Source organism: Myotis yumanensis, unplaced genomic scaffold (genome assembly GCF_028538775.1).
Source record: "Myotis yumanensis isolate MYYU_CA2020_CCGP unplaced genomic scaffold, mMyoYum1.0.hap1 SCAF_1, whole genome shotgun sequence".
NCBI lineage: Eukaryota > Metazoa > Chordata > Mammalia > Chiroptera > Vespertilionidae > Myotis > Myotis yumanensis.
Genome location: NW_027223752.1, coordinates 56,289,020 through 56,316,793, shown reverse-complemented (window position 1 = coordinate 56,316,793; position 27,774 = coordinate 56,289,020). Strand labels below are relative to the sequence as shown.

At 41.5% G+C, this 27,774-nt stretch overlaps 1 protein-coding gene across 2 annotated transcripts in view; it reads left to right on the top strand.

Moving 5' to 3' along the window:
• The window catches only part of FAM81A (family with sequence similarity 81 member A), a 90,543-nt gene that overhangs the window by 44,707 nt on the left and 18,062 nt on the right, over positions 1-27,774 (top strand). For both annotated transcript variants that reach the window (XM_070421681.1, XM_070421691.1), the window contains exon 4: positions 18,559-18,677. In XM_070421681.1, the coding sequence (XP_070277782.1) occupies positions 18,559-18,677 (119 nt within the window). The remainder of the gene's footprint in view (positions 1-18,558; positions 18,678-27,774) is intronic.

Below are 27,774 nucleotides of genomic sequence, written 5' to 3'. Positions count from 1 at the left end.
TAAGGCTCCTTTTCCCCCCATTGACCTGTCCCCTGCTGCCACCACCCGCTACCACATGCCCTCGCCCGCCTCCCCCCCCTCCCCCCCAACCCACAGCCCCTGTCTGTGCCATGAATGCTTATTAAGTGAATACAGGCCCAATTCAGAGTGAGGCCAGTTGCAGATTTGCTGGGAGTAAAAAGGACTAGAAGAGACAGACCCTGAGGTCATCTGTGCAAATTGTCTTCCTTTTCAGATGAGGCATCAGAGGCCCAGGCAATTGAAGGGAGTTGCCTGAGGTCTCCAGGTCAGTAAGTGTCAGTGCTGAGACTAAACCCAGGTTACTAAACCCTAACAATATGCTCCTTCCGCTTTTTGCTTTTCTGCTTTCCCTTCCGGAAGCTCTTCCAGATCCCTGATCTTAGGTCACCAACTCCCAAATGCGACGGGCAGTGCTCTTCAGCCAGTCTTTGCTTTCTATGTATTTCTACCCCTTCAGGAAGAATTTCTTCATGAAACTAGGTAATTCTAGCTTTAGATCTCACTGAGCTTTCCTTGCCTCATCATTATTTTAATGCGAGGTCATTGCACAGCTTAGATAATTTGAGTCATTAGCAAACATACCTAGAATTCTAGTCATCAATCATTTAGGCTTTTGCTAATTATTTTTTTAAAAATTTTGTTGTTAACACAATTTTTCATGAATGTGTTTAAGATGATTTTTAAAAGCAATTTACAAGTTTTAAATAATTTTAAATCTGCTGTTTTTCCATCTGAAACACATTTTATGTAATGATTACTCTTGCCTTAGCAGACAACACTCTTTCCCATTTACATATACTTTTTGCAGTGTACAGTTTTGCAATTGAAAAGATTATTTCCATTCTAGAGAGGGAAACTGAGTAAAATCTAACTCTGGTAAAACTTTGCACATGTGCACATTTACTTTTATGACTGGTAAAAACTAGGCATCATTGTAAAGTAGCAGAAGGAAGTTAGGAAGCTGAGTAGATACGAAAAACTTACTATGTGGTTTTATATATATTGTAAGCCTGAGTATGTTTACTCAAACATAATCCAAATTAGGATGCTTGATGAAACATCAAAATTGCCATATTGTAGCCAAACTTAAAAAAAAAAAATGAAATCATGGTGTAGATTAAAATTTTAAAAGTACTAAAAGGAAGTCTTTATCAGTGATATAAAATTGGGAGGTGGGTATCATGCAAATGTAGTATTTGCATGTTTAAAGTAAAGAGGTGTGAAGATGTTCAGATTGTATTTAAATGATGTGAAAAGTGTATACATTTTTGTCTGTAGATTTTTAATGAGTTTCTTCTGTAAATTGCTTGTGGTTCAAAAATTATTTTTATTACTGGTTTACACATATTTTTCAGTTAACTCAGTATGATTTTATGGAGTATTTGTTTTATAAAAATGTGTCTATGCAGGTGATTTTGTATTAAAAAAACTAAAACTAAAACCAGTCTTAACATATAGAGCTCATTCCAGGCTCCTGATAGAGCTAGTCAGATTAAGTTAATGTGAATACTAATCTTGGTAAATTTACCTAGAAAAGTCTTTCTAATTCTCTATCAGATGGCTCTGAAAACAGCTCTACACAGGAAGAAAAGTAAAATATTGTCAAACCACTAGTTTGTGATCCTCAGAAACTAGAACTAAGTCTTCATTTTTCTATTTTTAGCATCTACCAGTGTCTAACATATAGTAGGAGCTCAATAAATATTGCATAAGCAGTGTCTCCAGGGTCCTTGGGCCTACCAGAACCCTGTCATTATTGCCCATGTTCTATCAGAAGATTCCACTGTCAAAGCAGATCACTCTTATGTCCTAATACACAGAAGGTGCTTGGTAAATGTTGAATGAAAAAATACATTGTTTAAATACATTCCCACCCATTGTCTTCACTGGCAGTTTGCCTTGCAATGTGGAGTATGTCATCAATTATTTATCCCTCAGAAACTGTACACAAATTATCATCATTATAAATTTAGAAGAGGTAATGTAGTCAACTATGAATTTTGCATGTCTGGATTATCCATACTGTCTTTTACTTAAGCTCTTATCAATCCCTGGAAGCCAGATCCCAGTGAGCAGTCCATAGCCCTTTGTTGGTGGTGAGCTTTTCTTTCCATGCCAGTTGGATGGTTGAGGAAGTGGGTGAGACCTCACGCCCACTTAGAGCTTTTACTGTGTCTTTGGAGAGGTAGGCAGTGGGGTCTGCTACCTGGCTGGCTAGAATCTGCAGCTGCTCCTGGTGCCCATGCTTCATAAGATCCCACTGGTTGGGGTGTTGGCTTTGACCTAGTTGGGTTATGGGAAACCATATCAAGCCTTTATCTAATTGATAAGATCAGTGGTTCTCAACCTTGGCTGCACATTAGAATCACCTGGGAATCTTTTTAAAATCCTGATTTCTGGGCCTCATTCTCTGGAAATTGTTTCTTTGTTATGGGGTGGGGCCACAACATTAGTAACAAAGAAACAGGATTTCCAGAGGATGAGGCCCAGAAATCAGTATTTTAACAAGATTCCCAGGTGATTCTAATGTGCAGCCAAGGTTGAGAACCACTGGGTTAGATTATACACAGTTTGTTAGTTTAATAACTTACACAGGAGCATGCTGAACTCAAGTGATGGATGCTAAGTTGGGCTTTATGAACATGTTAAGGCAGAGGCGTGGACAAAGATGGATAGATGGGAACTTGTACATCGTGCACTGTTGGTGAGGAGAGTGTCTTGGCTCCTGGACTTCTGTATTTTTCCTAAAAAGGGAATTTTGGCCTTTAGCTCAGCGATCATGTCGTGTTGGAACAGGTATACCAGCAGAGGGACGTTGGTGATTATCATCTGTGTTAGTAGGGTTTTTCCAGAGAAACAGAGCCAATAGGATATATATATATATATATACACACACACACACACTTTATTTATTATAAGGCATTGGCTCACATGATTATGGAGACTGAGAAGTTCTGCCATCTGCAAGCGGGAGACCTGAGAAGCTGGTGATGTAGTTTTTATTTTTTAAATATTTTTAAAATATATTTTATTTATTTTTACACAGAGGGAGAGGGAGAGAGAGTTAGAAACATCGATGAGAGAGAAACCGATCAGCTGCCTCCTGCACACCCCCTCCTGGGGATGTGCCCCCAACCAAGGTACATGCCCTTGACTGGAATTGAACCTGGGACCCTTCAGTCCACAGACCGACGTTCTATCCACTGAGCCAAACCAGTTAGGGCTGGTGATGTAGTTTGAAGGCCTGAGAACTGGAAAGCTGATAGTGTAGATTCCAGTCCAGGTCTGAAGGGTTGGGAACCAGAAGGGCTGAGAGCAGGAGAAAATCCATGTCCCAGCTCAGTCAGGCAGAAATCAAATCCCAGCTTCATCTCCAAGGATTGCATGGTGCCCATTCACTTTGAGGAAGGCCCTTTACTTTACTCAGTTCACCTATTCAAATGCTAATCCTTTCCAGAAACATCCTCACAGACACATCCAGACTACTGTTTACCCAATTCCCTGGGCATGCCATGGCTCAGCCACGTTGACATATAATTAGCCATCACATTATCCAAGTTCATTTTGTTTTAACTCTACCCACTCAACTTGGTTTGTCATGTGGTGTGGCTCCAGGGGATGCCAGCGAATTGAGTGGAATTTGAGTATTTGTTCAGTTCTGTTGATAGTTGTTTCAGTGTACATTAACTAATTGGTGTTCTGGTGTCAGCCTTTGTCTCTGTACATTTTCACTAGTCCAAGTTCATTTTTGAGGACCTGATCACCTCCAGCACCAGCTAGCTATAGTCTCTGAGCCTTCAATGTAGAAAACCAAATCCTGGAACATGGAGTTAAATGAACCGATGTATTATTCAGCTACCCACTGGGAACCTACAATTGTTAGAGGCCCTGCGGCTACAGTAGGGACCCACACATTCAAGGCCGCTGCTGTACATCCTAGCAGGGTTTACAGGCGTGAACTCTAAGTAACCAAGGTGATTTCAGCCTAGGTCGGGGCTCTGGTAATATGATGGAGAATGATTGTGCAACAATTTTAGGAAGGGTAGTGGGAATGTAAGGTGATATGAACTGAGGCTGGAATGATAGAAGGGGCCAGCCAAGCCAAGGTTTTGGGGGAGGAGACACACAGGGACGAGAACGTTCCAGAAAGAGGGAACTGCAGGTTCCAAGGCCATACACAGGCAGAAGCTTGGCAGGTTTGAGGAGCGGAAAGGGAACCAGTGGGACTGTGTCATGAGCCGGGAATATGACCGGATCGTTAGCCTCGAAGGCTGTGATGGGAAGTTAGGCAGTTGGAAATAGGAAGCCATGATTTATTATTAAGCAAAGGAATTGAATGCATTCACACTCTTGGTGCTGGGGGTATAGTTGTGGATAAAAGAGATACTAGTAAAATCTCTTGCCGTTGTGTTGCTTACAGACTGATTTATGTTTTGAAAAGATCATCTGGCTACAGCATGAGAAGGGATTGTAGGGGAGCAAGAATGGAGGCAGGGGGTTGGGTTGGGCTGTTCAGGGTGAGAAGACTGCAGTTTGGATTGAGGGAGATGCCTTGGAGAGGGAGGGAGGTGGGTGGCCTGGACCTGTTTTGGAGATGGAGCTGCCTGGACTTCCCCATGCTGCAGGTAGGAGACTTGTGTTTAGGACTGGGCAGGTTCCAGGGCCCGTTGAATGTCCCAGTAAAAATGCCAGGAAGGCAGTTCGGTCTATGGGCTGGGACCCAAGGGAGATACTGTCCTCTGAGGCCCTTCCCTGTGGGAGTTGGGCCTTTCTCCGGGTAACACTGGAGTTACACTTTCATCTCTAAATCCTCACGTCTGGGAGGCGTTGGAGAAGGAGAAACACGAGAGCTGTGTCTTTCCTGGTCATTCCTAGGCAACGCTCGCCTGGGTGGGTGAGTGAGGCCCTGGCATGAGGCCTGGGCCTTTCGCATGAACGGGATGTAGTGCTGTGGGGCTCCCAGGAGGTGTTGTTCTTTACTGCCTTTGGGAAGGGAGCTTCTTTAAAGACAGGCCATGTCTTAGAGAAAATAAATGAAGACGTGGGACTTTGCTTTTTGGAGGTGGCTGGCCTCTTCTCCCTGCCTGTGTGAGGGTTTAGGCTGTTGTAGGGGTTCAGGCCACCCACTTACCATCCGGAGTCTTTCTTGCTGCAGCTGAGCTCCCTGAGGGCAGGCCTGGTGCACAGCACGTGGTAGGCATGCAGAAAACAGATTCTTGAATTGAAAATGATGGAGAGTTGATACACTGAGGGCTGTAACCTTTTTAAAGTAAACATCATGATGATACATTGTTCCTAAATGAAAGATTAGGGAACTTACTGGCTGTACAGAGGGTTGCTTTGTAAGACTTCATCATAGAATTCCTTTAAATAGTAAACTCTTAAATGCCTTCTATTTCCACAGTTTTCGGTAATGTGAATATTGTGCTAAGGTCAGATATAATCCCTTTTCGTATTATTCAAAGAAAGCACTTCTAATACAATATGTTATTCATCTGAAAGTTAAATAGGCTTTTCTTATTTCTGAGCATTAAAACACACACACACACACACACACACACACACTTTTTTTATCTGGTTATAAAAGTAATGTAAGCTCTTTATAGAAAATACAAAAAGGAGGAATTAACCATAACCCCACTCTGGAGATAAGCAAAATGTTAATATGCTGGTATTATTTTTTATATATCTTACTAGAGGCCCGGTGCACAAAAATTTGTACACTCGGGGGGGCGGGGTGTCCCTCAGTCTGGCCTATGCCTCTTGCAGTCTGGGACCCCTCAGATGATGTTCACCTGCTGGCTTAGGCCCGCTCCCTGGGTAATCGGGCCCAAGCTGACAGTCAGACATCCCTCTGGCAGCCCGGCAGCCCTCGGGGGATGTCCACTTACCAGCATGGAGCAGACCTAAGCTGCAGTCGGATATCCTTAGTGCTGCTGAGGAGGTGAGAGAGGCTCCCGCCACCACCACTGTGCTGGCAGCCGTCAGCCTGGCTTGTGGCTGTGCAGAGCTCCCCCTGTGGAAGCACACTGACCACCAGGGGACAGCTCCTGCATTGAGCATCTGCCCCCTGGTGTTCATTGTGTGTTATAGTGACCAGTCATTTCCAGTCGTTCTGCTGTTAGGGTCAATTTGCATATTACCCTTTTATTATATGGGATAACAGCTGGAACATGCTGTATATTTATTTTGTATCCTTTCTTTTTGATATATATATTAGAGGCTAAGTGCACAAAAATTTATGCACTTGGGGGGGGGGGGTCCCTCAGCCCGGCCTGTGCCCTCTCACAGTCTGGGACCCCTCGGGGGATGACCACCTGCTGGCTTAGGCCTGCTCCCCGGGGGATTGGGCCTAAGCTGGCAATCAGACATCCCTCTGGCAGCCCAGCAGCCCTTGGGGGATGTCCACTTGCCAGCGGGGAGCAGACCTAAGCTGCAGTCAGACATCCTTAGCGCTGCTGAGGAGGTGGAGAGGCTCCCACCACCACTGCTGTACTGGCAGCCATCAGCCTGGCTTGTGGCTGAGCAGAGCTCCCCCATGTGGGAGAGCACTGACCACCAGAGGGCAGCTCCTGCATTGAGCATCTGCCCCCTGGTGGTCAGTGTGTGTCATAGTGACCAGTCATTCCCAGTCTTTCTGCTGTTAGGGTCAATTTGCATATTATCCTTTTATTATATAGGATAGAGGCCTGGTGCACGGGTGTGGGCTGGCTGATTTGCCCTGAAGGGTGTCCTGGATCAGGGTGGGGGTCCCACTTGGGTGCCTGGCCAGCCTGGGTGAGGGGCTGATGGCTGTTTGCATCTGGTCGCACCCCCTTCAGGGTGGGGGTCCCCACTGGGGTGCCTGGCCAGCCTGGATGAGAGGCTGATGGCTGTTTTCAGGCTGGCCACACCCCCTTTAGGGTGGGGGTCCCCACTGGGATGCTTGGCCAGTCTGGGTGAGGGGCTGAGGGCCGTTTTCAGGCTGGCTGGCAAATGAAGCTCTCAGCCTCTCCTTTTTTTCTTTTTTTTTTTTTATTCTGGGATTTATTTACCTTCTATAATTGAAACTTTGTTGCTTTTGGAGCTGTTGCTTTAGGAGCTCAGAGCCGGGTCACAGCAGGCGGGGGACCTTGGCTTCCTCCATCACGGAGCAAGCATGCTTCCTGCTCGCTTCAGCTGTGTTGCTGCTGGCCACCATCTTGGTTGCCGGTTAATTTGCATATCGCCCTGATTAGACAATGGGAAGCGTAGCGAAGGTATGGTCAATTACCCTTTTTGTCTTTTATTAGATAGGGGAGATATATATATATATATCTAATCCTATAGTTACATATATATATATATATAACTATATATATATATAGTTAATCCTCACCTGAGGATATTTTCCCATTGATTTTTAGAGAGAGTGGAAAGGAGGGAAAAACATCGATGACCAGAATTGAACCCAGGACCTTTCAGTCCGAGGGCAACACTCTATCCAGTGAGCCAAACCAGTTGCTGCATCTTTTTGCTTAATATTAAATGGTACATGTTTCTCTTGTTTTTAAAAGCCCTCCACGGACCAATTGCATAATAATGTGTTGTGTAGATAACCTTGTAAAATGCTTGGTATGTGGAGCACACTCTGCAGGCATTTTTTGTGCCTATATTTTGTCATTTTTATTATTTCTTTTAAGATTCCAAGAACTAGTATTGCTGGGTCAAAGGTTATGAACATTATGAATATTTTTTAATGGGTCACACTGTGGAAAAGTTGTATCGGAAGTGCATTTTTAATTTTTGATAGACATTTTGGTATTATAGGTTTAAAATATTTGCTTCTTTAATAGATGAAAATGGTATGATTTTAAAATTTTAAATAGACTTTATTTTTAGAACAGTGTTAGGTTCACAGCAGAACTGAGCAGAAAGCAGAGTCGCACGAGCCCCCTGTCCCCACATATGCAGCCTGCCCCCAGCAACATCACACCGCAGAGGTGCATTCTGTGGCCTGGTTTTTATTTCCTGTTTCTTTGCTTATTAAAAAGGTAGAACTTAAAAAAAAAAAATGTGTTGTTTCATGGCTTTTTGCTTTTGTTTTGGAAAGTGCTGTTTGTTTTCTTTGCTTAGTGATTTTTTTGATTGAGAAACAACTCAAATGAAATGATTGGTTCGAGCCTTTGCCATCTCTACAGTGTCTAATGCAGCGTTTCTCCAGGAGTGGTCCGTGGACCCTAACTTCATGTCTGGGCCCATTTCCTAGCTGTGGTTCTCTGGGAGTCGGGCCTGGGAATTTGTGTGTTTAACAAGCCACCTAGGGATCCTTCTGAGAACCACTGGTCTTAAGCCTTATTATAAACAAAGGTTGGAAGCATTACAAACGAAAAAAATAAGGATTCCTTTTTATCAACTATAGTTAATGAGTGTTGCTTCCTATTAAAAGAGAGTGCACAATAGCGCCTTTTCCTCAGTGGGAGAGCGTCAGGACCAGATTAGTCACATCTGAAGGATTTTTTGTAAGAATATGTTGGGATGACTAACGTTTAGTCATTCACAGGTGATTGTAACTGGCTTGCATTCTTCTTAATAGAGCAGGTTCATTCAGAAAAAGCTGGAAACTACAGCAAGTAGATAGGTCTAGCAGTTCCAAATTCTTTTCAGTGGAATATTTTCTTTATTGTCACTATCACTGTCACTCCATCGAAAGTGGCTCAACGCAAGTTTCCAATAAGGAAAACACAGAATCCTCACATTCTTAATTTCTGCTTTTTACCAGGAAGTTTGAAATTTCTAAAGATGTAGGTACGGTATGTGCATTTTTCTGCGTATCCGTTATACTTAAAAGGGAGCACAAACACAGTTTACACAAGCATAATTATATCGTCTAACAGGGCCTTCCTGCTCATTTGCAAATTGGACTGCCAGTATATGAGAAATCATCAAATTCCTAGAAATAAATAGTCACAAGTATATACACACGACTGTAGCCTGAAGAAACCCCTAGGCTGGTGTAGGAGGTAATGGGAAGGCGGTGACTTAGTGTGCCTTCCTCCACTGTTCTCAGGGCCACCTTCCCCAACAGCTGGGCCAAACAGGGGGGACGGCCTGGGGGAGCCAGCAGAGACATGGCCGGGGAAAGCCTGGAAGTGAGGTTCTGGACACTGTGCTTTAGGAGTCAGAGAGGTAGGCCAGTCTCACTGCTTTGCACCGGGTGACCGAGCCAGTCTTCTGCACTTCCCTGGAGGTGGAGGTGAAGAGGAGGAGGGATGCAGAGGTGGGCTGTGTCCCCGTGCCTCCAGCCTGGGAGGGCTGCGGAGGGCAGGAAACGGAGAGGCTTCCTCCTGGCACCTCACCTGGAACAGGCTCTGTGCTCTCACTGGCTACACCTCTAGTTCATAAGTTCCTTCCACCGCATGGAGGACCACCTACTTGGTCTCACTCCACTGATTGTAGAACAAAAAGAAACATCAACCCTGAGGGAGCCCACCAGCCAGAGGGAGGATGTGTAAGCACAGCCCTTAGAGCAGTGGTTCTCAACCTTGGCTGCACATTAGAATCACCTGGGAATCTTCTTAAAATCCTGATTTCTGGGTCTCATCCTCTGGAAATTCTGCTACTTTGTTACTAATGTTGTGGCCCCACCCCATAACAAAGAAACAGAATTTCCGGAGGATGAGGCCCAGAAATCAGGATTTTAACAAGATTCCCAAGTGATTCTAATGTGCAGCCAAGGTTGAGAACCACTGCCTTAGAACAAGCCCGAATAAAATAGGAAACAGGTGGGCCTTGAATGAGAGCTAATTAGGGCATGTTATGGGCTGAATGTGTCCCTCCCCCAGTTTGCATGTTGAAACCCTCACCCCCAATGCAATGGCGTCTGGAGGTGGGGCCTTGGGTGGTAATTAGGTGTAGATGAGGTCATAAGGGTGGAGCTCCCGTGATGAGATTAGTGCTCTTATAAGAAGAGGAAGAGAGACCAGAGTTTCAGTCTCTACCACGTGAGGACACAGCAGGAAGCAGCTGTCTGCAAGTCAGGAAGAGGGCCCTCCTTTAGAAGGCCACAGTGCTGGCTTCCTGATCTCGGCCCCCCAGCCTTCAGAACTACGAGAAGTAAATGTGTGTTGTTTATAACCACCTAGTCTGGTATTTTGCTCAAGCATCTCCAGGGGACTAAGGCAAGTACATCCGGGTACAGAATTAAATTTCTTCTGCAAACTTAAACTTTTAACAGTCTGTAGATGAACTAGAAACAAGTATAGTTACTTCTAAGAATTGAATTAGTTGCCCACGAAACAAAGTAGGATAAATGGTGAAACATCAGAGCCAAACACAAAGAGAGAGAAACCAGAAGGGAAAAGATACAAGACTTGGAGGACAGACCCAGGATACCTATGGATAAGGGGAGCTTCAGAAGGAGACAAAGAAATAGATGGAGAAGAAGCAATAGTTACACAGAAGAAAATTTACCAAAATTGAAAAAAATATCTGTGACTACAGATTGAAAAGTTCACTGAATTCTGGGTAGAATTGATTAAAAAGAGAGAGAGAGAGAGAGAGAGAGCGAGCCACAATTAGGTACATTCTGATAAAACTCCCGAACTCCAAAGATGAAGAAAAAAATCTTACAAACTTCTAGGTATAAGGAGCCAAGGTACTTACAGAGGTTGAAGCATCAGATTTTTTGTAGCCTTGACATTCCCTGGGAGGAAAGGCCTTTAAGTGAAGAATTCTATACCCTTTCAACTTTTTTTTTTTAAATATATTTTATTGATTTTTTACAGAGAGGAAGGGAGAGAGAGATAGATAGTTAGAAACATTGATGAGAGAGAAACATCGACCAGCTGCCTCCTGCACATCTCCTACTGGGGATGTGCCCGCAACCCAGGTACATGCCCTTGACCGGAATCGAACCTGGGACCCTTCAGTCTGCAGGCCGACGCTCCATCCACTGAGCCAAACCGGCTTCGGCAATATACCCTTTCAACTTATCACTCATTCTTTAGGGTGAGAGAAGGATGGTTCTTGACATGGCAGGGATTCAGAATCTTTTGTCCAAGGGTCTGATCTGAGGAAAATGCTGGAGAAAGGACTCTAACCCAAACATTGTGATTCTGCACAGAGACCCTAAGACGGGAAAATGGAGAGGAGAAGCACAAAGGTAGCTAGTGATCCCTACATCATTCCATGTAAATGGATATTGAGAAATGCCTGGGACTGGGGAACAGAAGTGGTAAAAAATGTTTGAAATAGAAGAGACACTGTACTCTATAGGCAAAATCCTAATTATAGCCCAACTGGAAGTATCGGGTTTTTCTAACAAAGCCTGGTTGGGGTGGGGGAAGGGCAAGAGGGGGGAAAAGGGAAAATCCTTCTAAATAAGCCAGCTGAGATAGTGGGTGACAGAGGCCGAAGGATGGTGGACGTGAAGGTATGCCGAGTGTCTCGTGTTGGAATCGGGGATATTTCCTAGTTAACAAGGGGAGGAAAGGCCATCAGTGGTGACCTGATTAAACCAATCAAAGTAAGGAAAAGGAGAAAGGCAACAAGAACTAAAAACAACATAAATTGTAACAAAGTGAGATGAAGGGACGAATGAAAACACAAACAAAGCAGCCTGGGGTCATGGAGAGTATAGTTCATGGAGCCAGACTTCTTCGTTCAAATCCCAGATCTGTTACTTTTTTTTAAATATGAATATCTATTGTTTTAGTAATAGGGAAGAAGACAAGTTCTTTCTTTAAAAATCTCTTAAAAAAATCTTTATTCTTGAAAGTATTACATATGTCTCTTTTTTCCCCTCCCATTGACCCCTTATAGCCTGCCCCTGTCCACCACCACCCTGTTGTCTGTGTCCATGGGTTATGCATGTATGCATATAAGGTCTTTGGTTGATCTCTTCCCACCCACCCGCACCTTCCCTCTGAGATTTGACAATGTGTTCTATGCTTCTATGTCTCTGGATCTATTTTACTCATCAATTTATTTTGTTCAGTATATTCCATGTATGAGCGAGATCATGTGATACTTGTCTTTCTCTGACTGGCTTATTTTGCTTAGCATAATACTCTCCAGGTCCCTCCATGCTGTTTCAAAGGGTAAGAAAGCCTTCTTTACAGCTGCATAGTATTCCATAGTGTAAATGTACCACAGCTTTTTTATCCTCTCACTACTAATGGGCCTTTGGGCTGTTTCCAGATCTTAACTATTGTAAATTGTGCTACTGTTAACATAGGGGTGCATATATTCCTTCTGATTGGTGTTTCAGGTCTCTTAGGATCACTGGGTTAAATGGCAGTTCCATATTTACTTTTTTGAGGAAACTCCATACTGTTTTCCATAATGGCTGCACCAGTCTGCATTCCCACCAGCACTGTACTAGGATTCCCTTTCTCCACATCTTGTCACTTGATTTGTTGATGGTAGCCATTCTCACAGGTGTGAGGTGATACTTCATTGTTGTTTTAATTTGCATCTCTCTGATGATCAGTGACTTTAAGCATTTTCATATGTCTCTTGGTCAACTGTATGCCCACTTTGGAGAAGTGTCTATTTAGGTCCTTTGCTCATTTTTTAATTGGATTGTTTGTCTTCCTTTTGTTAAATTGTATGAGTTTCTTATACTTTTTGGATAGTAACCTTTTATCAGATGTATCATTGCCAAATATGTTCTCCCATACAGTGGGCTCCCTTTTCATTTTGTTGATGGTTTCGTTTGCTGTGCAGAAGTGTTTTTTATTTTCATGTAGTCCCATTTATTTATTTTCTCCTTAGTTTCCTTTCCCCTAAGAGAGGTTCTGTAAACAGATTGCTATGAGAGATGCCTGAGATTTTGCTGCCTATGGTTTCTTCTAGGATTTTTATGACTTACATTTAAGTCTTTTATCCATTTTGAGTTTATTCCTGTGTATGGTGTAAGTTGGTGGTCTAGTTTCATTTTTTGCATATATCTGTCCAATTTTCCCTACACCATTTATTAAAGAGACTGTCTTGACTCCATTGTATGCTCTTGCCTCCTTAGTCAAATATTAATTGAGCATAATGGCGTGGGTTGATTTCTGGGGTCTCTGTTATGTTCCATTGATCTAATGTCTGTTCTTGTGCCAGTACCAGGCTATTTTGATTACAGTGGCTTTGTAGTATAACTTGATATCTGGTATTGTGATTCCTCCAACTTTTTTCTTCTTTCTCAAAATTGCTGCAGCTATTTGGGTTTTTTTTTTTTTTTATTCCATATAAATTTTTGGAGTATTTGTTCTAGATCTGTGAAATATACCGTTGGTAATTTAATAGGGATTGCATTGAATCTATAGATTGCTTTGGATAGTATGGACATTTTAATGATGTTAATTCTACCAATCCATGAACATGGTATATTCTTCCACTTGTTTATATCTTCCTCTGTCTCTTTTTTCAATGTCCTGTAGTTTTCTGAGTACAAGTCTTTTACCTCCTTGGTTAAGTTTATTCTTAGGTATCTTAAATTTTTTGTTGCAGTGGTAAATAGGATTGTTTGTTTAGTTTCTCTTTCTGAGAATTCATTATTGGTATATAAAAATGCCTTCAATTTCTGGGTGTTAATTTTGTATCCTGCTATATTGCTGAATTCCTTTATTAACTCTAATAGTTTTTTGGTGGAGTCTTTAGGGTTTTCTATGTACAATATCATGTCAAACAGTAAATACTTAATATTTGTTTGGATGAATGAATAATGAAAGTTTTTCTTCCTCCTTTCCAATTTGGATACCTTTTATTTCTTCTTGTCTGGTTGCTGTGGCTAGGACTTCCAGTACTATGTTGAATAAGAGTGGTGAAAACGGACATCCTTATCTTGTTCCTGTACTTAAGGGAAATGATTTTAATTTTTTCCCACTAAGTTTGATGTTGGCTGGAGGTTTGTCATATATGGCTTTTATTATGTTGAAGTATGATCTCTCTATTTTCACTCTGCTCAGAGTTTTTATCAAAAAAGGGTGTTGGATTTTGTCGAATGCTTTTTCTGCATCTACTGATATGATCATGTGATTTTTGTCTTTCAATTTGTTTATATGATGTATCACATTTATTGGTTTTTGAATATTGTACCAGCCTTGCATCCCTGAAATAAATCCTATTTGGTCATGGTGTATGATCTTTTTAATATATTGCTGGATGCGATTTGCTAATATTTTGTTGAGGATTTTTAGCATCTATGTTCATCAGGGATATGGGCCTATAATCCTCTTTCTTTGTAGTGTCTTTATCTGGTTTTGGAATTAGGATAATGCTGGCCTCATAAAAAATGTTCCTTCCTCTTGGATTTTTGGGAATAGTTTGAGGAGGATAGGTGTTCGTTCTTCTTTGAATATTTATTGAAACTCTCCTGTGAAGCTGTCTGGACCAGGGTTTTTGTTTGCTGGGAGTTTTTTTTTGTTTTGTTACTGCTTCAATTTCCTCAATTATTATTGGTCTATTCAGGGTTTCTGATTCTTTCTGATTCAGTTTTGGAAGATTGTATTTTTCTAGAAATTTGTCCATTTTATCCACCTTGTCCAGCTTGTTGGCATGTAGTTTCTCATTGCATTTTCTTACACTCTTTTGTATTTCTGTGATGTCAGTTGTTACTTTACCACTTTCATTTCTGATTTTAATTATTTGGGTCCTCTCTCTCTTTGTTTCTTGATGAGTCTGACTAAAGGTTCATCAGTCTTGCTTATCTTTTCAAAGAACTATCTGTTGGTTTCATTGATCTTTTTTTTATATTGTTTTTTTAGTCTCTATGTAAGTTATTTTTGCTCTCATCTTCATTATTTCCTTCCTTCTACTTATTCTGGGCTTTTCTTGTTGTTCTCTTTCTAATTCTTTAAGTTGTAGGGTTAAATAGTTTATTATTCATTTTTCTTGTTTTTTGAGGTAGGCCTGTAATGCTATGAACTTCCCTCTCAGGACTGCTTTTTCTGTGTCCCAGAGATTTTGGGTTGTTGTGCATTCATTTTCATTTGTTTCCAGGAAGTTTTTTACTTCTTTTTTTTTTTTTTTTTTTACCTCATTGATAACCCATTCATTGTTTAATAACATGTGTTTAGCCTCCAAATGTTTGAATATTTTTGAGTGTTTTTACTGTAGTTGATTTCTAATTTCATTCCATTATGATCTGAGAAGATGCTTGATATGATTTCAATCTTCTTAAATTTGTAGAGACTTGTTTTGTATCCTAACGTGGTCTATCTTTAAAAATGACCCATGTGCACTTGAGAAGAATGTATATTCTGCAGCTTTTGGGGTGAAAGGTTCTGTAAATGTCAATTAAATCTATCTGATCAAGTGTGTCATTTAGAGTCACTGTTTCCTTGTTAATTTTTTTTTTCTGGAAGATCTATCTGGTGAAGTCAGTGGGGTGTTAAAGTCCCTTACTATGACTGTATTGCTGTTGATCTCTCCTTTAAAATCCTCCAGAAGTTTTTTTCATATATATTTAGGTGCTCCTATATTGGGTGCATATGTGTGTCGTAAGTGTTTCCCTCCACGTCCTGCGTGGTTCAGGGTTCAGGTCTGGAAGAGGAGCCGCACACAAATGAAAAAGAAAAGACACGAGATAATTTGGGAATATTAGGGGACCAGGCGGGCAAGTCCAACTCAAGGAGAAGGACTTCCACTGTGCTCAGGCCTCACCAAGCTTTTTATAGTGAGAGGTAAACAAGGTAGTGGTTACGATAGTTACACAGTTCTTGTGAGTTTCACTTGTTTTGACCATGGTTACACTTCCTGCACTTCCTCAGCCCATTAGCTTCCCAGATAAGATCTAGGGAGTGTCATAAGGTCAAGCCTAATTATGCTAAGAGGACTGTGCCCTCTAAGCTGGGACTTGTTTGTGACTTTGCCAACAGGTCAGTCCGAGGCTTAACCCTATATCAGTTTCCCACATATATGTTTACCAAGGTTATATCCTCTTGTTGGATCCATCTCTTTAGTATTATGTAATGACCTTTATTGTCTGTTGTGATAGCTTTCATTTTGAAGTTTATTTTATCAGATATGAGTATTGCCACCCCAGCTTTCTTTTCTCCCATCTCTGTCACTTTATGACTGTGGCTTTGGGCAAGTTACTTAACAGTTCCTGGGAAATGGGGATGATGACAGTGCCTCCTTCATGGGATGCGGTGAGGGTTAAGTGAGTTAACGTACCCAAAGCACTTAGATCAGTGTCTGGTGAACAGTTAGATCAAGCCAGTGTTTGCCTTATTTTTTAGAAAGCATAGTAGCAATGTTAATATTTAGTAAGATGACACTTATTACTAAAAGCACTAAATCATATTAAAAAGGTTATTAAGTAATGGTTATGGCCACTTTTTGTAAATCTATATGTGCCTGATGGCAGCTAAATATATATTAAAAAGTATGAAAAGTGTAAGGACTTAATGAAAATACTTTAAAGTGGGATAATTCATCATATCTCTTTTAAGCTGAGAGATCCAATAGACCAAAATAAATAAAATCTAGACAAAAATGAATAATAGAATCAGAAAACTCAATCTAATAGACAATTTTGAACCTTTTGTTCCTCAAATAGTTTTTTGCATGGAACATTTGGCCCTAGCTGGTTTGGCTGAGTGGATAGAGTGTTGGCCTGTGGACCGAAGGGTCCTGGGTTCAATTCCAGTCAAGGGCACATGCCTGGGTTGCGGGCTCGATCCCCAGTAGGGGGTGTGCAGGAGGCAGCCAATCAATGATTCTCTCACCATTGATGTTTCTATCTCTCTTTCCCTCTCCCTTCCTCTCTGAAACCAATAAAAATATATTTTTAAAAAATCAATCATGTGCCAGAAAACAAGCCATAATACCTTCAAAACATGAAGCATATTACAGACCATATTTTAATCATAATCCAATACAGTTAGAAATAGATAATAAAAATGATGAAAACCACTTAGCTTGAAAATGAAGAAACACAATTTTAAGTAATCCTTAGAACAAAGAGGAATTCAAAACTGAAATTAAAACAGTGAAAAAGAAAACACGTCACGCCCAACTTATGGACACAGAAAATATGGCACTGAAAAAAGTCTTCATTATTAAGAAAGAAATAATAAAAATAAAGCAACAGAGTATTCATCTTTTAAAATTACCAAAAAAAGGGGATAAAGCAAAAGAAAGAATTAACAAATATTTAAGCTGACATCAAGCAAATAGAAAATGCTTTTAAAAAGTGGTTAAAAGGGAAAGGATCCAAGAAACCAAAAGCTTTCTCTTTGAAAGGAGCGAGAAGGTGGTGTGGTGAGGGGGAGTGTGAAGAACAGAATATAGTAGAGGAAGGCGGGTGGGAGGAAAGATGTGCCAAAGAATGAGGAAATGCTCAAAAGAAACATCAGATGTAACCTTTTGCTCCCACTACTCAGCACTCAGGATTTCTAGTCTGTCTGTCTCTGTCAGAGCGCCTCAGCCTCAGCTTCTTTCCTGCCTGTTTGTGGCAGGCAGCACGGCAGTCCTGGTGAGCCACTGTCTGTGCCTCATGTCCTGGAGGGGAACATGGGCATCCTGAGTGCCCCCTCACCGAGGACCTGTGAGGATTTGGTGCATGTCAGCACTTCCCAGTACATGCTCAGATGATGTCCTCATCGCCTCCGTCATTCCTCTGAGGGATTCCCAGGGTGGACGCTCCATGAGACCATGCTCTTAGGTGGGGTCACTTACCCTTCAGGCAGTTCTGCTTTCATTTCATGTCTTTCCTATGGGACACCATTCGGCCGTTCCAGTAGAAGTATTGTCACCGAATACTCAAGAGAATATTTGCTGTGTTTACTGTGTACCAGGCATTGTGCTAAGTGCTTTATGTGCATCTTATGTAATAGTCACAGTGGCCTTAAAAGTCTAGTCACCAGCCTGGCTGGTGTGGCGCAATGGTTTGGCCTCGGCTTATGACCAGGAGGTCACAGTTTGATTCCCGGTCAGGGCACATGCCCAGGTTGTAGGCTCGATCCCCAGTAGGGGGCGTGCAAGAGGCAGCCAACCAATGATTCCATCATTGATATTTCTATCTCTCTCTGAAATCAATAAAAAAAAAATATTTTTTTAAAAGTATAGTCACCACTCCTGTTAACAGATGAGAGAAAGGAAGCTCAGAGAACCTTACACATTTGCCCAGAATCTGGAGGAACCAAAATTTGGAGCCCTTGTCCGATGCCCTGTTCCCCTCCTTGCTCTTGATTTATTACTTTTTAATAAATGTAAGGATTGTTCACCTAAAACAGTGACTATCAAAAAACATAAAAAAAAAACAACAACAACAAATAAAAACACAAAACATCATGGAGTGATAGAAATACACACCAAGGGGCCAGGGTCCCGGTCTGGACCTCTATCATGTCACCTGACACCAGAGCCTCGGTGTTTTTATCGGTAAAGTAAGGGACTTGGTGTGGGTGTGATCGCTAAGGTCTCTCTCTTTCTCTCTGTCTAAGCCCCTGGCTCTCTGTACATACCAGGTGTCTGTTAAAAAGGAGCCTCTTCTGAAAAGAGTTCAACATCCTTGCTTAAAATGGTTTTGTGGAATCATGCAAATTCTCCAATGACTCTCCTGTGGTCTTCTGTGTTGCCCAGGTACTCCAGGAGCAGATCCGTGCCCGGGACAACATTAGCTACGGAACTAATTCTGCCTTAAAGACTCTGGAGATGCGTCAGCTGTCCGGCTTGGGGGATCTTCGAGGGAGAGTGGCAAGGTAGGTGGTCAGATGTCTGGGCCTCCACTCCTCCAAAGCTGTTTTTCATACGCTTCGTTTTAGTGGGGGGTATATTCATGAAGCCCCAAAGCAAAGTGTTGGCCTTCTTCTCGTACATCACCTCCTTTGCCCACAAAATTTAACAGTGGACATTGACCTGGGTATGAGCGTGCCATGACTTCTTGTGCGTCTGCAACGGGAATTGGTGCGTGGGAGCAAGTGGGGGGAGAGCTCAGCTGGCCAGTGCCATCTGGCAGATGAAGATTATTTTGTTTATTGAATCCAATAATATACAAAGTTGGGACTTACATCTTTCCACGTCTTATTTATTTATTTATAAACTATAATTCTATTTTCTTTAATTTTTATTAGAATTCTAAACAAATACTTCTCCGCCTTTTCTGAAAATGATCTGTGTTTAACATGGAAAAGAATCTTTTTAATTATTATAGCATAACATTTTGCCAACTCTTGCACCATTGGGTCCTTGTCAAGTGCTGATGTCTAGCATTAGAATTAACTTCTTCAGAATATTTTTTAAATCTTTATTGTTGAAAGTATTACAGACATCTCCTTTTTTCTCCCCATTGTCCTCTTATAGACAATCCCCTTCCCTCCCCACCCCCGTCCCCCTCCCCCCCGCTCACAGGCCTTCACCACACTGGTCTGTGTCCATGGGTTATGCATATATGCATACAAGTTCTTTGGTTAATTTCTTCCCACCCCACCCCCCATTCCCTCTGAGATTCGACATTCTTCCATGTCTTTTTTTTAATTTCATTTTTTCTTATAATTCACTTATTAGTAAATTATTTTTCAATTACAGTCAACATACAATATTATATTAGTTTCATCTGTACAATATAGTGATTAGACATTTATATACCCCAATAAGTTTAGTACCCACCTGAAACTATATACAGTTATTACAATATTATTGACTGTATTTTTATTTTATTTTCTGAAAGTATGGGTCCATGGTAGATTGAAAATTTTTAAAAGAGCTCTTTCATCTCAGATAGTTGGAAAGTGTTCTAGCCCTTCACCTCTCGCTGGACCCGCAGCATCACATCACCTGGGACCCTGTTAGAAACGCCAGCAGTCCCTAAGTATTCCCGGGCCTCTTCTGCCCTCTGCTGCTGTTAAGAGTCACGCACAGGCCGTGACCGGTTTGGCTCAGTGGATAGAGCGTAGGCCTGCGGACTCAAGGGTCCCAGGTTCGATTCCGATTAAGGGCATGTACCTTGGTTGCAGGCACATCCCCAGTTGGGGGTGTGTAGGAGGCAGCTGATCAATGTTTCTCTCTCATCGATGTTTCCCTCTCTATCCCTCTCCCTTCCTATCTGTAAAAAATCAATAAAATATATTAATTAAAAAAAAGAGTCATGCACAGGAGTTGTGGAGCTCATAGGCAATTTGAGTCAGCCTGAGGTGAAGTTGAGAGTGGTTTGCAAAGGACAAAAAGGGACTCAGGAACCAAGGATTCTTTGGAGCAGAGAGCACTAGTGGCGGGAGGTGTTTTTGCAGACAACACCTGAAGGGCCTTGCATGCTGGGCATGTGCATTTGCATCTGCTGGGTGAACAGCAGTCTAAGAGCAGAGATTGAATGGAGGACTCGTTGACTCCTCTTGTGTGGTTTTCTATCCACATCTGAGTGAACTCCAATCTCCTTAGTATGACCTTGCTGACTTCCTCACCTCTCTTTATCTTAGCACTATACCTTTTAGCAGTGATCAACTAACTGCTTGTTATGTCCTGAATGAGCCATGCTTCCCATTTCAGAGCCTTTGCATATGCTGTTCTTATACCCAGCATGCCTTTCCTCTTTTTCTAACTTCTGGTCAGCCTTTAAAATACTGCTCAAATGTCACCTCCTCCAGGAAGTCTTCCCAGATAGCACATGCTCCTGCGCTCCCCTAGCATTCTTTGTTCTATTGAGTATCTCTATTGTCTTCACTGTCTTGGAGTGGAGTACCATCTTTTATTTTTGTAGCTCAAGCATCTGGGAATAGTCCCTGGAAAACAGTAGATCTAGAAAATCACTGTAATAGGACAGAAAACTTGAATTCTTTTTGTGGAGATTGGCTTAAAGGAAACTACAGCTCTGTTATAGCTCTCAGAACAGTGAGAAGTTAGAAGAGCTTCAGAGTGGCAGGACAGAGTAGAGACCTCAGGAGAACTTTGAGGATTTTCTTGCTCACTTTTAGGCAGATGAAGAGTAAGCGAAGCAATATATGTAAGAGGCCTAGTGCAGTGCATGGGATGGCATGTGAAATTATCCTGGTTCTAATTATAAAATGGAGAAGTTATTTTGAAATACTTTCAGAAATTTTACGTTTTCCCCCCCTGCAATTTCTTATTAGCTGCCCTACCCAGCTTGTTCCTTCTCTGTAACAAATACTTTCATCCTGCAACAATTGGAAGTGTATTAGGAATACCACATGTCTTTGCTTTTATATTTGTCTTTCCCGTATAATGTTAATGAGCCTTTAATTGTTGAAATAAACTCATGTGAAGTAAAAATTCCTTGGCAGAGTTTTGGCTTTCCTGAATTGGTTATGTTATTGTATTGAAGGAATCTGAATGAACTTTTAAAATGATATTTTTAAATTACTGGGCTGCTATATATATATTTTTAAAAATATTTTTATTGATTTCAGAGAGAAAGGGGGAGAGAGAGAGAGAGAGAGAGAGAGAGAGAGAGAGAATATGAGAATGAGAATGATTGATCGCCTGCCTCCTGCACGCCCCACTCCAGGGATTGAGCCCGAAACCGGGGGATGAGCCCTGAACGGGAATTGAATCATGACCTCCTGGTTCATAGGTTGATGCTCAACCACTGAGCCACACCAGTTGGGCTGGGCTGCTATATTATTTCAGATTTATTTCATAGTGTTTTGGATCCATTGGTGATGTAATTGATAGGAAACAGACCCTGATACCTCCCACGTAGATCCAGCTGGGAGGGACAAAGGCAAATTTGCCATGGAGGTGAGAGACACTTACCCCCACTAAGCATAGCACACCCTAAAAAAGACTTTCTCAGAGGTTCCCATTTCTCTCTAAAGCAGAGCTCAGGGCTTTCCTGTTCTTAATGGAATATTTGGTCCATTTTTGCCCTGTCTACTTCATTTTTCCAAGACTCAACGGCCACATCCACTTTCCTCTATGAAGTCTGTTTGCATGATGTTAGAGCCTTAGAGAATTATCGGTATACTAAGTCAGATGTGCAAATTCCCGCAAGGTACACAAGCCCGGGTGCAAAGAAGAAAACAGATAAATTGGACATCATCAGGTTAAAGACTTTTGGGGATGATGTGTAATGCTGTTTTGAACATTCACATAGTTTTTGTGTGGTCATATGTTTTCATTTCTCTTGCATATATATACCTACGAGTGTAATTGTTGAGTAATGTGGTAGCTCTAACTTTTGAAGAACAGAACAGTCAGACTGTTTTCCAAAGTGGCCACACCATTTTACTGCCAGCAGCAGTGTATGAGGGCTCCCATTTCTCTACATTCAACACTTATCTGTCTTTTTTGTTACAGCCAACCTAGGGGGTGTGAAGTGGCATTCTGTGGTTTTGGTTTTCATTTCCCTTAATGACTAATGGTATTGAACATCACTTAATGTGCTCATTGGTGATTTCTCTGCTTTGTAGAACTTACTCAGATCCTGTGCCCATTTTTAAATTCGGTTATTTGTCTCTTTATTATTGTAGGAGCACTTTGTGTATTCCAGATACAATTCTCTGATCAGATATTTGAAAAAAGTTTCCCCATTCTGTTTTCTTTTCATTTCCTTAATGGGGTCCATTTGGGTCTATTTTTTAAAAAAAAATTCTGCCTCTTTATTGCTATTCTCTATTTAATGAGACATTGTCATTAGACTTCACTTTTTAAAGCATGTTTCTTTGACTACATTTATAATGGCTGCCTTGAGTTTTGTCTTTTAAATTTGACGTCTGCTCTTTCACAGGCAGCTTCTGTCTGCTCCTTCCCCATGTATAGGTCACATTTTCCTGGTTCTTTGCATGGCTCAGGCTTTTTGTTAACAACTGGGCGTTTCAGGTAATATGTTGTTGCAATCTGGTATACTGACACACACCCTTGGGTCTGTTGTTGTTTGTTCAATGACTTGGCTGGACTGTGTTAGTGATGTCTATCTCCCCTACAGTATGGAGCCTCAGATGTCACCCCTCAGAAGGTACAAAGTCACCTTGCAGTTATAGTGGTTTCAGCAAGGCTCTCTGTCTCTTTCCCTGATCGGTATTAAGCCGTCTGCCTCTGTTGGAACCACACCCAAATTTTAGCTCTAATTGCTGGCATATTGCTCTACTGTTTTTGAAGTGCCCTAGAACATACATTGCTCTGTGATCTGACTCAATTAAATTATTGCCAGCACTTACAGGTTTAATGATGTATATATACACTAGTTACATACATATATGTTAATTATTACACATACATACATATATATTATTATAATATGGAAGATGAGAAAATGTTTTAAATGTCATTGCTTTTGGTTGCTGTGCCACCATGTCACAAGCTATAAGAGAAGTTCTGCGTAAGCATGTTGTCCGTCATACCTGTTGCTAGACTTTGGGACCCTGTTGGCCAAATGGTAGAGTCATTCTGCCACCTGATGGCCACAATTAGGAAGTGTAGCCGGGAGATAGCTGCCAAAAGACTGGAAAAGGAAAATTTGGAATCTGTAATAGAAAACATCAAGGATGAAATAGGACAACTGATCAGATTCATTGCGAATTCTTGTTTAGCTAAAGTTATTGAGCATGCACACAGCTATGTTAGAGTGCTGAAGCTGTCTTTTATGAGTGTTTTTTTGAAAAGACAAGACAAGAATGATGTCTTTGCTTCAATACTAGCTGAAATAGCAATATTGCTTTCCCCCTAACACACACACACACACACACACACACTAGAGGCCCGGTGCATGAAATTTGTGCACTCGTGGGGGCGTAGGTCCCTCAGCTCTGATGGCGAGAAGATGCACACCAGGCCAAGGGACCCCACCGGTGCATGATCAGGGCCAGGAGAGACGTGGCAAGTTGGCCAGCCAGGGAGGGGCCGTGGGAGGGCTCCGAGGCTTGTCCAGCCCATCTCACTCAGTCCGGATCAGCCTGACCCCAGCAGCAAGCTAACCTACCGGTAGGAGCGTCTGCCCCCTGGTGGTCAGTGCATGTCATTGTGAGAGGTTGAGTTGCCTTAGCATATCATTAGCATATTATGCTTTGATTGGTTGAATGGTCGACTGGATGACCAGACACTTAGCATATTAGGCTTTTATTATTTAGGATAATAATTTTTATATATATAAATACATATTTATGTATATAATTTCAAACATAAAAATATGCAAGATTCATCATTTGTTAACATTTTGTCCCATTTACTCTATTATTCTTTCATATATAAAATTTATTTCTGAAACATCTGAGAGTAAGAATAACATTGTTTTTGACATTAGAAACACAAGTTGATTTCACTGTGTATGTTTTCTGATGAGAGGCTTTGGTATCACTCACTGTGAGTCTCTCTACTTTCCCTGCCCTCCCTACCCCTTTATTTATAAAAGTACATAAGTGATTTATGCTGGTAATAAATAATCAGGCATACTATGAAATATATGAAATGGAGAATGAAGGCTCACCACCTCCATCTCTGTTTTACTCCTTAGAGGTAACTAATGTTAACAATCTGGTGTCTGTCCTCTTAGACTTTTCTTATACATTGTTGTAAAATAATTATCATTGTAGTAATATAATGATTTGCAGCAAAGCAATTACCTAACAGTGTGATTTTAATTTTACTGAAGTAGATTTTTAGAGACTCCTTCCATATAGGCTGTGGGCGATACATTTCTTAATCTTTGTATGTCTGAAACTGTCTTTATCTTTATTTTGCACTTATTCTTGGATGATAGTTTATTTTTCTTAAATTCTTAAAGGTATTTCTCCACCATCTTGTGATATCTCTTGTCTTCTGATATGTGTTGTGTGCTCTTACACTCAGTCTTTGGCAGTTTACCAGTCTTTAGTCTCTGGTAGCTTTTAAGATTTTATCTTTACTGTGGGCTATCTGAATCTCACCATGCTCCATTTATTTTTACTTATCCCACTTTGTATTCATTAAATACTTTAAAATTCATGTCTGTCTTCAGTTTAATGAAATTGCCAGCACTCACACCTCAAATATTGCATATCTGTCATTCTCTACATCTTCTCCTCCTCCTCCTTCTTCTTCTTCTTTGTTAAATATGTTTTTTATTTTAGAGAGAAAGGAAGGGAGATGGAGAGAGAAACATCATTGGCTGCCTCCTGTACGCCCCCTACTGGGGTCAGAGCCTGCCACCTGCATGTGCCCTGCCCGAATTGACTTGGTGACCTCTCTGCTCATGGAACAATGTGGCCAGCTGAGCCACACTGACCAGGGCCATTTCCTTCTTTTGAAACTCAACTTCTCCTGGACTTATGTTAGCATTTCTTTATCCATCCTCCTTGTTTTATAACTATTTTTCATGTTTTGAATCTCTGTCTACCTTTACTGCATTCTGAGTGAGCTCCTTGCCACTGTCTTCTAATTCACTGATTTTATCCTCAATCATGTCTAATCTAGAGTTTGACTGGTCTATCAAGACAACTCTGTAGTCTATTCCCAGGATTTCTAATTTTTTCCCTTACATACTCGTTCTCCTTTCATCTCTGCCTGTTTTTGTTTACTACTTTAGCATCCTCTTGATCAGTGATTCTCAACCTTCTGGTCCTTTAGATACAGTTCCTCATGTTGTGACCCAACCATAAAATTATTTTCGTTGCTACTTCATAACTGTAATGTTGCTACTGTTATGAATCATAATGTAAATATCTGATATGCAGGATGGTCTTAGGCGACCCCTGTGAAAGGGACGTTCAGCCACCAAAGGGGTCGCGACCCACAGGTTGAGAACCACTGCTCTTGATGGGTGTTAATCTATCTTTGTTATTTTGTAGTATCTTAAATATATTTATTTTAATAAATTTATTTTAATAAATATATCAAATATATTTATTTGATCCCAGTTGTGCTTTCCATAGCTGGTGGAGCCCCACTCAAGTCTCTGGTTTCAGTTACCCTGGCCACAAGTGGAGCCAGTTCTTGTCCTTCTTGCCCTGTAGGAACTAAACTTTCTTCTTACTACTATTGGTTTTCAGACACAGAGCCCCAGCAAGCCTCTGACACCAGCAAAGCATTTGCTGTGCTCTATCTTCTGCACCATCTCTCTGCTTTCCACTTTCTCCCATTCCTTTTACCCTTTGGCTTTAAACCTTTTTTATAACATTCATTTGGTGTCATCTTGATAGATATTCAGGAGGGAGCCAAGATGAGGGCATGTGTGTTGTCCACCACGTTTAACTGAAATACCAGGTAGTAGTTCCTGTTTGCAACATTTTAATACAAAGTGATTAGTAAATTGGTTAAATATTATAGCTTATTAGAAAGCCTACCAAGCACTGGCATGCTCTCTAATTTTCATTTATGGCTTATAAAGCATAAACCTGTAATATTTTATTTTCTCCGGCTTCTGGAGGGATATAATTTAACTTTTGTTAATTAGTTTGCTGTTGATTGCAAATACTCGATGTGATTTAGAACGTGAGACTCTTTTCGGTATCTACATCTTTTAGGGAATAGTCCATAAACCTTGTTCAGGCCTCAGTGCGGATGTACATCTTAAAGAACACATCCTCAACGCTTGTAGGATGATTGTAGACGGCTGACTTACTGAACGTGTGACTGGCCATAGGTTGTTCTTCATGAGTATTTATGACTTATTCGGCAAGTTCCCAATCTTCTGAGCTTATTTGTCTGAATCAGGGGGATAGTGAGCAGATGTCAAATGTAATCCCCATCAATAATAGGAAAATAGAGGTATAGACTGCATCGCATTTGGGAGTAGTGGCATAATAGTTTAAAAATCTAGATTGTTATAGTGTGTGTGCTGGAGAGATGTAGTTCTCACGATACTGTGTTTGGTATAGCAGACATTCTACAGCTACATCCTGAGTGAATGAATGGATTGTGGCCTGGGGTTCCAACCACAGCCTCTTCACTTGACTGTATGTTACCTTGAACCTGACCTGCCTTTCATGACAGGGACCTAAGCCCACATGTCTCTGGCTCTGGCTTCCTTATACTCCAGCCCCATTTCTGCTTCATGGGGGCCCAGGCAACGATGGTGGGATCGTGCTTATTCCATAAAATTATAACATATTCTTTGTACATGGCTATTGATCAAAACATTTTCCTTATGGAATTGTTTTTTGATTATAGAAATTATATGTACTTATTGCAGGAAAGTTCTGCACGTCAGAAAAGAATGAAAAATACAATAACCACACACGATCCAGAGATAGTTGGTTAGTATTTTGTAAGCTTTCATGTGATAGCTTAATGATTATCTGCATCAAGGTTCACGCAAGCAAACAGAAAACACTCCATTTTAGCAGGAAGGGCTTTCACATAGAAAATCACAGCTTGCAAAAGCAGTGGGAGCTGTGGGGAGGCAAAGGGTAGGAAACTTAACTGGCTTTCGGGAAAATAGGCAGCACGAGAATCACAGAAAGGGACTCGGCTGCCCCAGCACGAAGTCAGGGGTTTCAGGAGTGTGCCTGGAAGCGGCTGCACACCCACCCGGCAGGGTCCCCAGGCGCCTGCCCGCCCACTGCTGCAGAGCGGAATAGGGCTTCCCCTTCTCCTCCACCTTCCACCTCCTGCAGAAGTGCCTCCCACTGGTGCATCTAAATCAGACCACGCCAGTGAGGGAATCCGGGAAGTGCAGTTTGGGGGCTCCTGCCCCGAGGAGATACAGAGAGCTTTCCCAAGGAGCAAACAGGCTGTGGCGGCTCTGAGTGGCCCCCTCATGTGATTGCTTTCTCTTGTCAGTAGTCTTCCAAATTCTGTTTTCTAAGTCTCTCACCAGGAGTTATTTCCGTGAATGTCTGGCCACCTCTTATTCTAGGCAAAGTGAACCCCCAGATATACTGTTTGAAGCTCTGCCCACTGTGAGGGTTTCCCTTCTGTAATAGCCTTAGG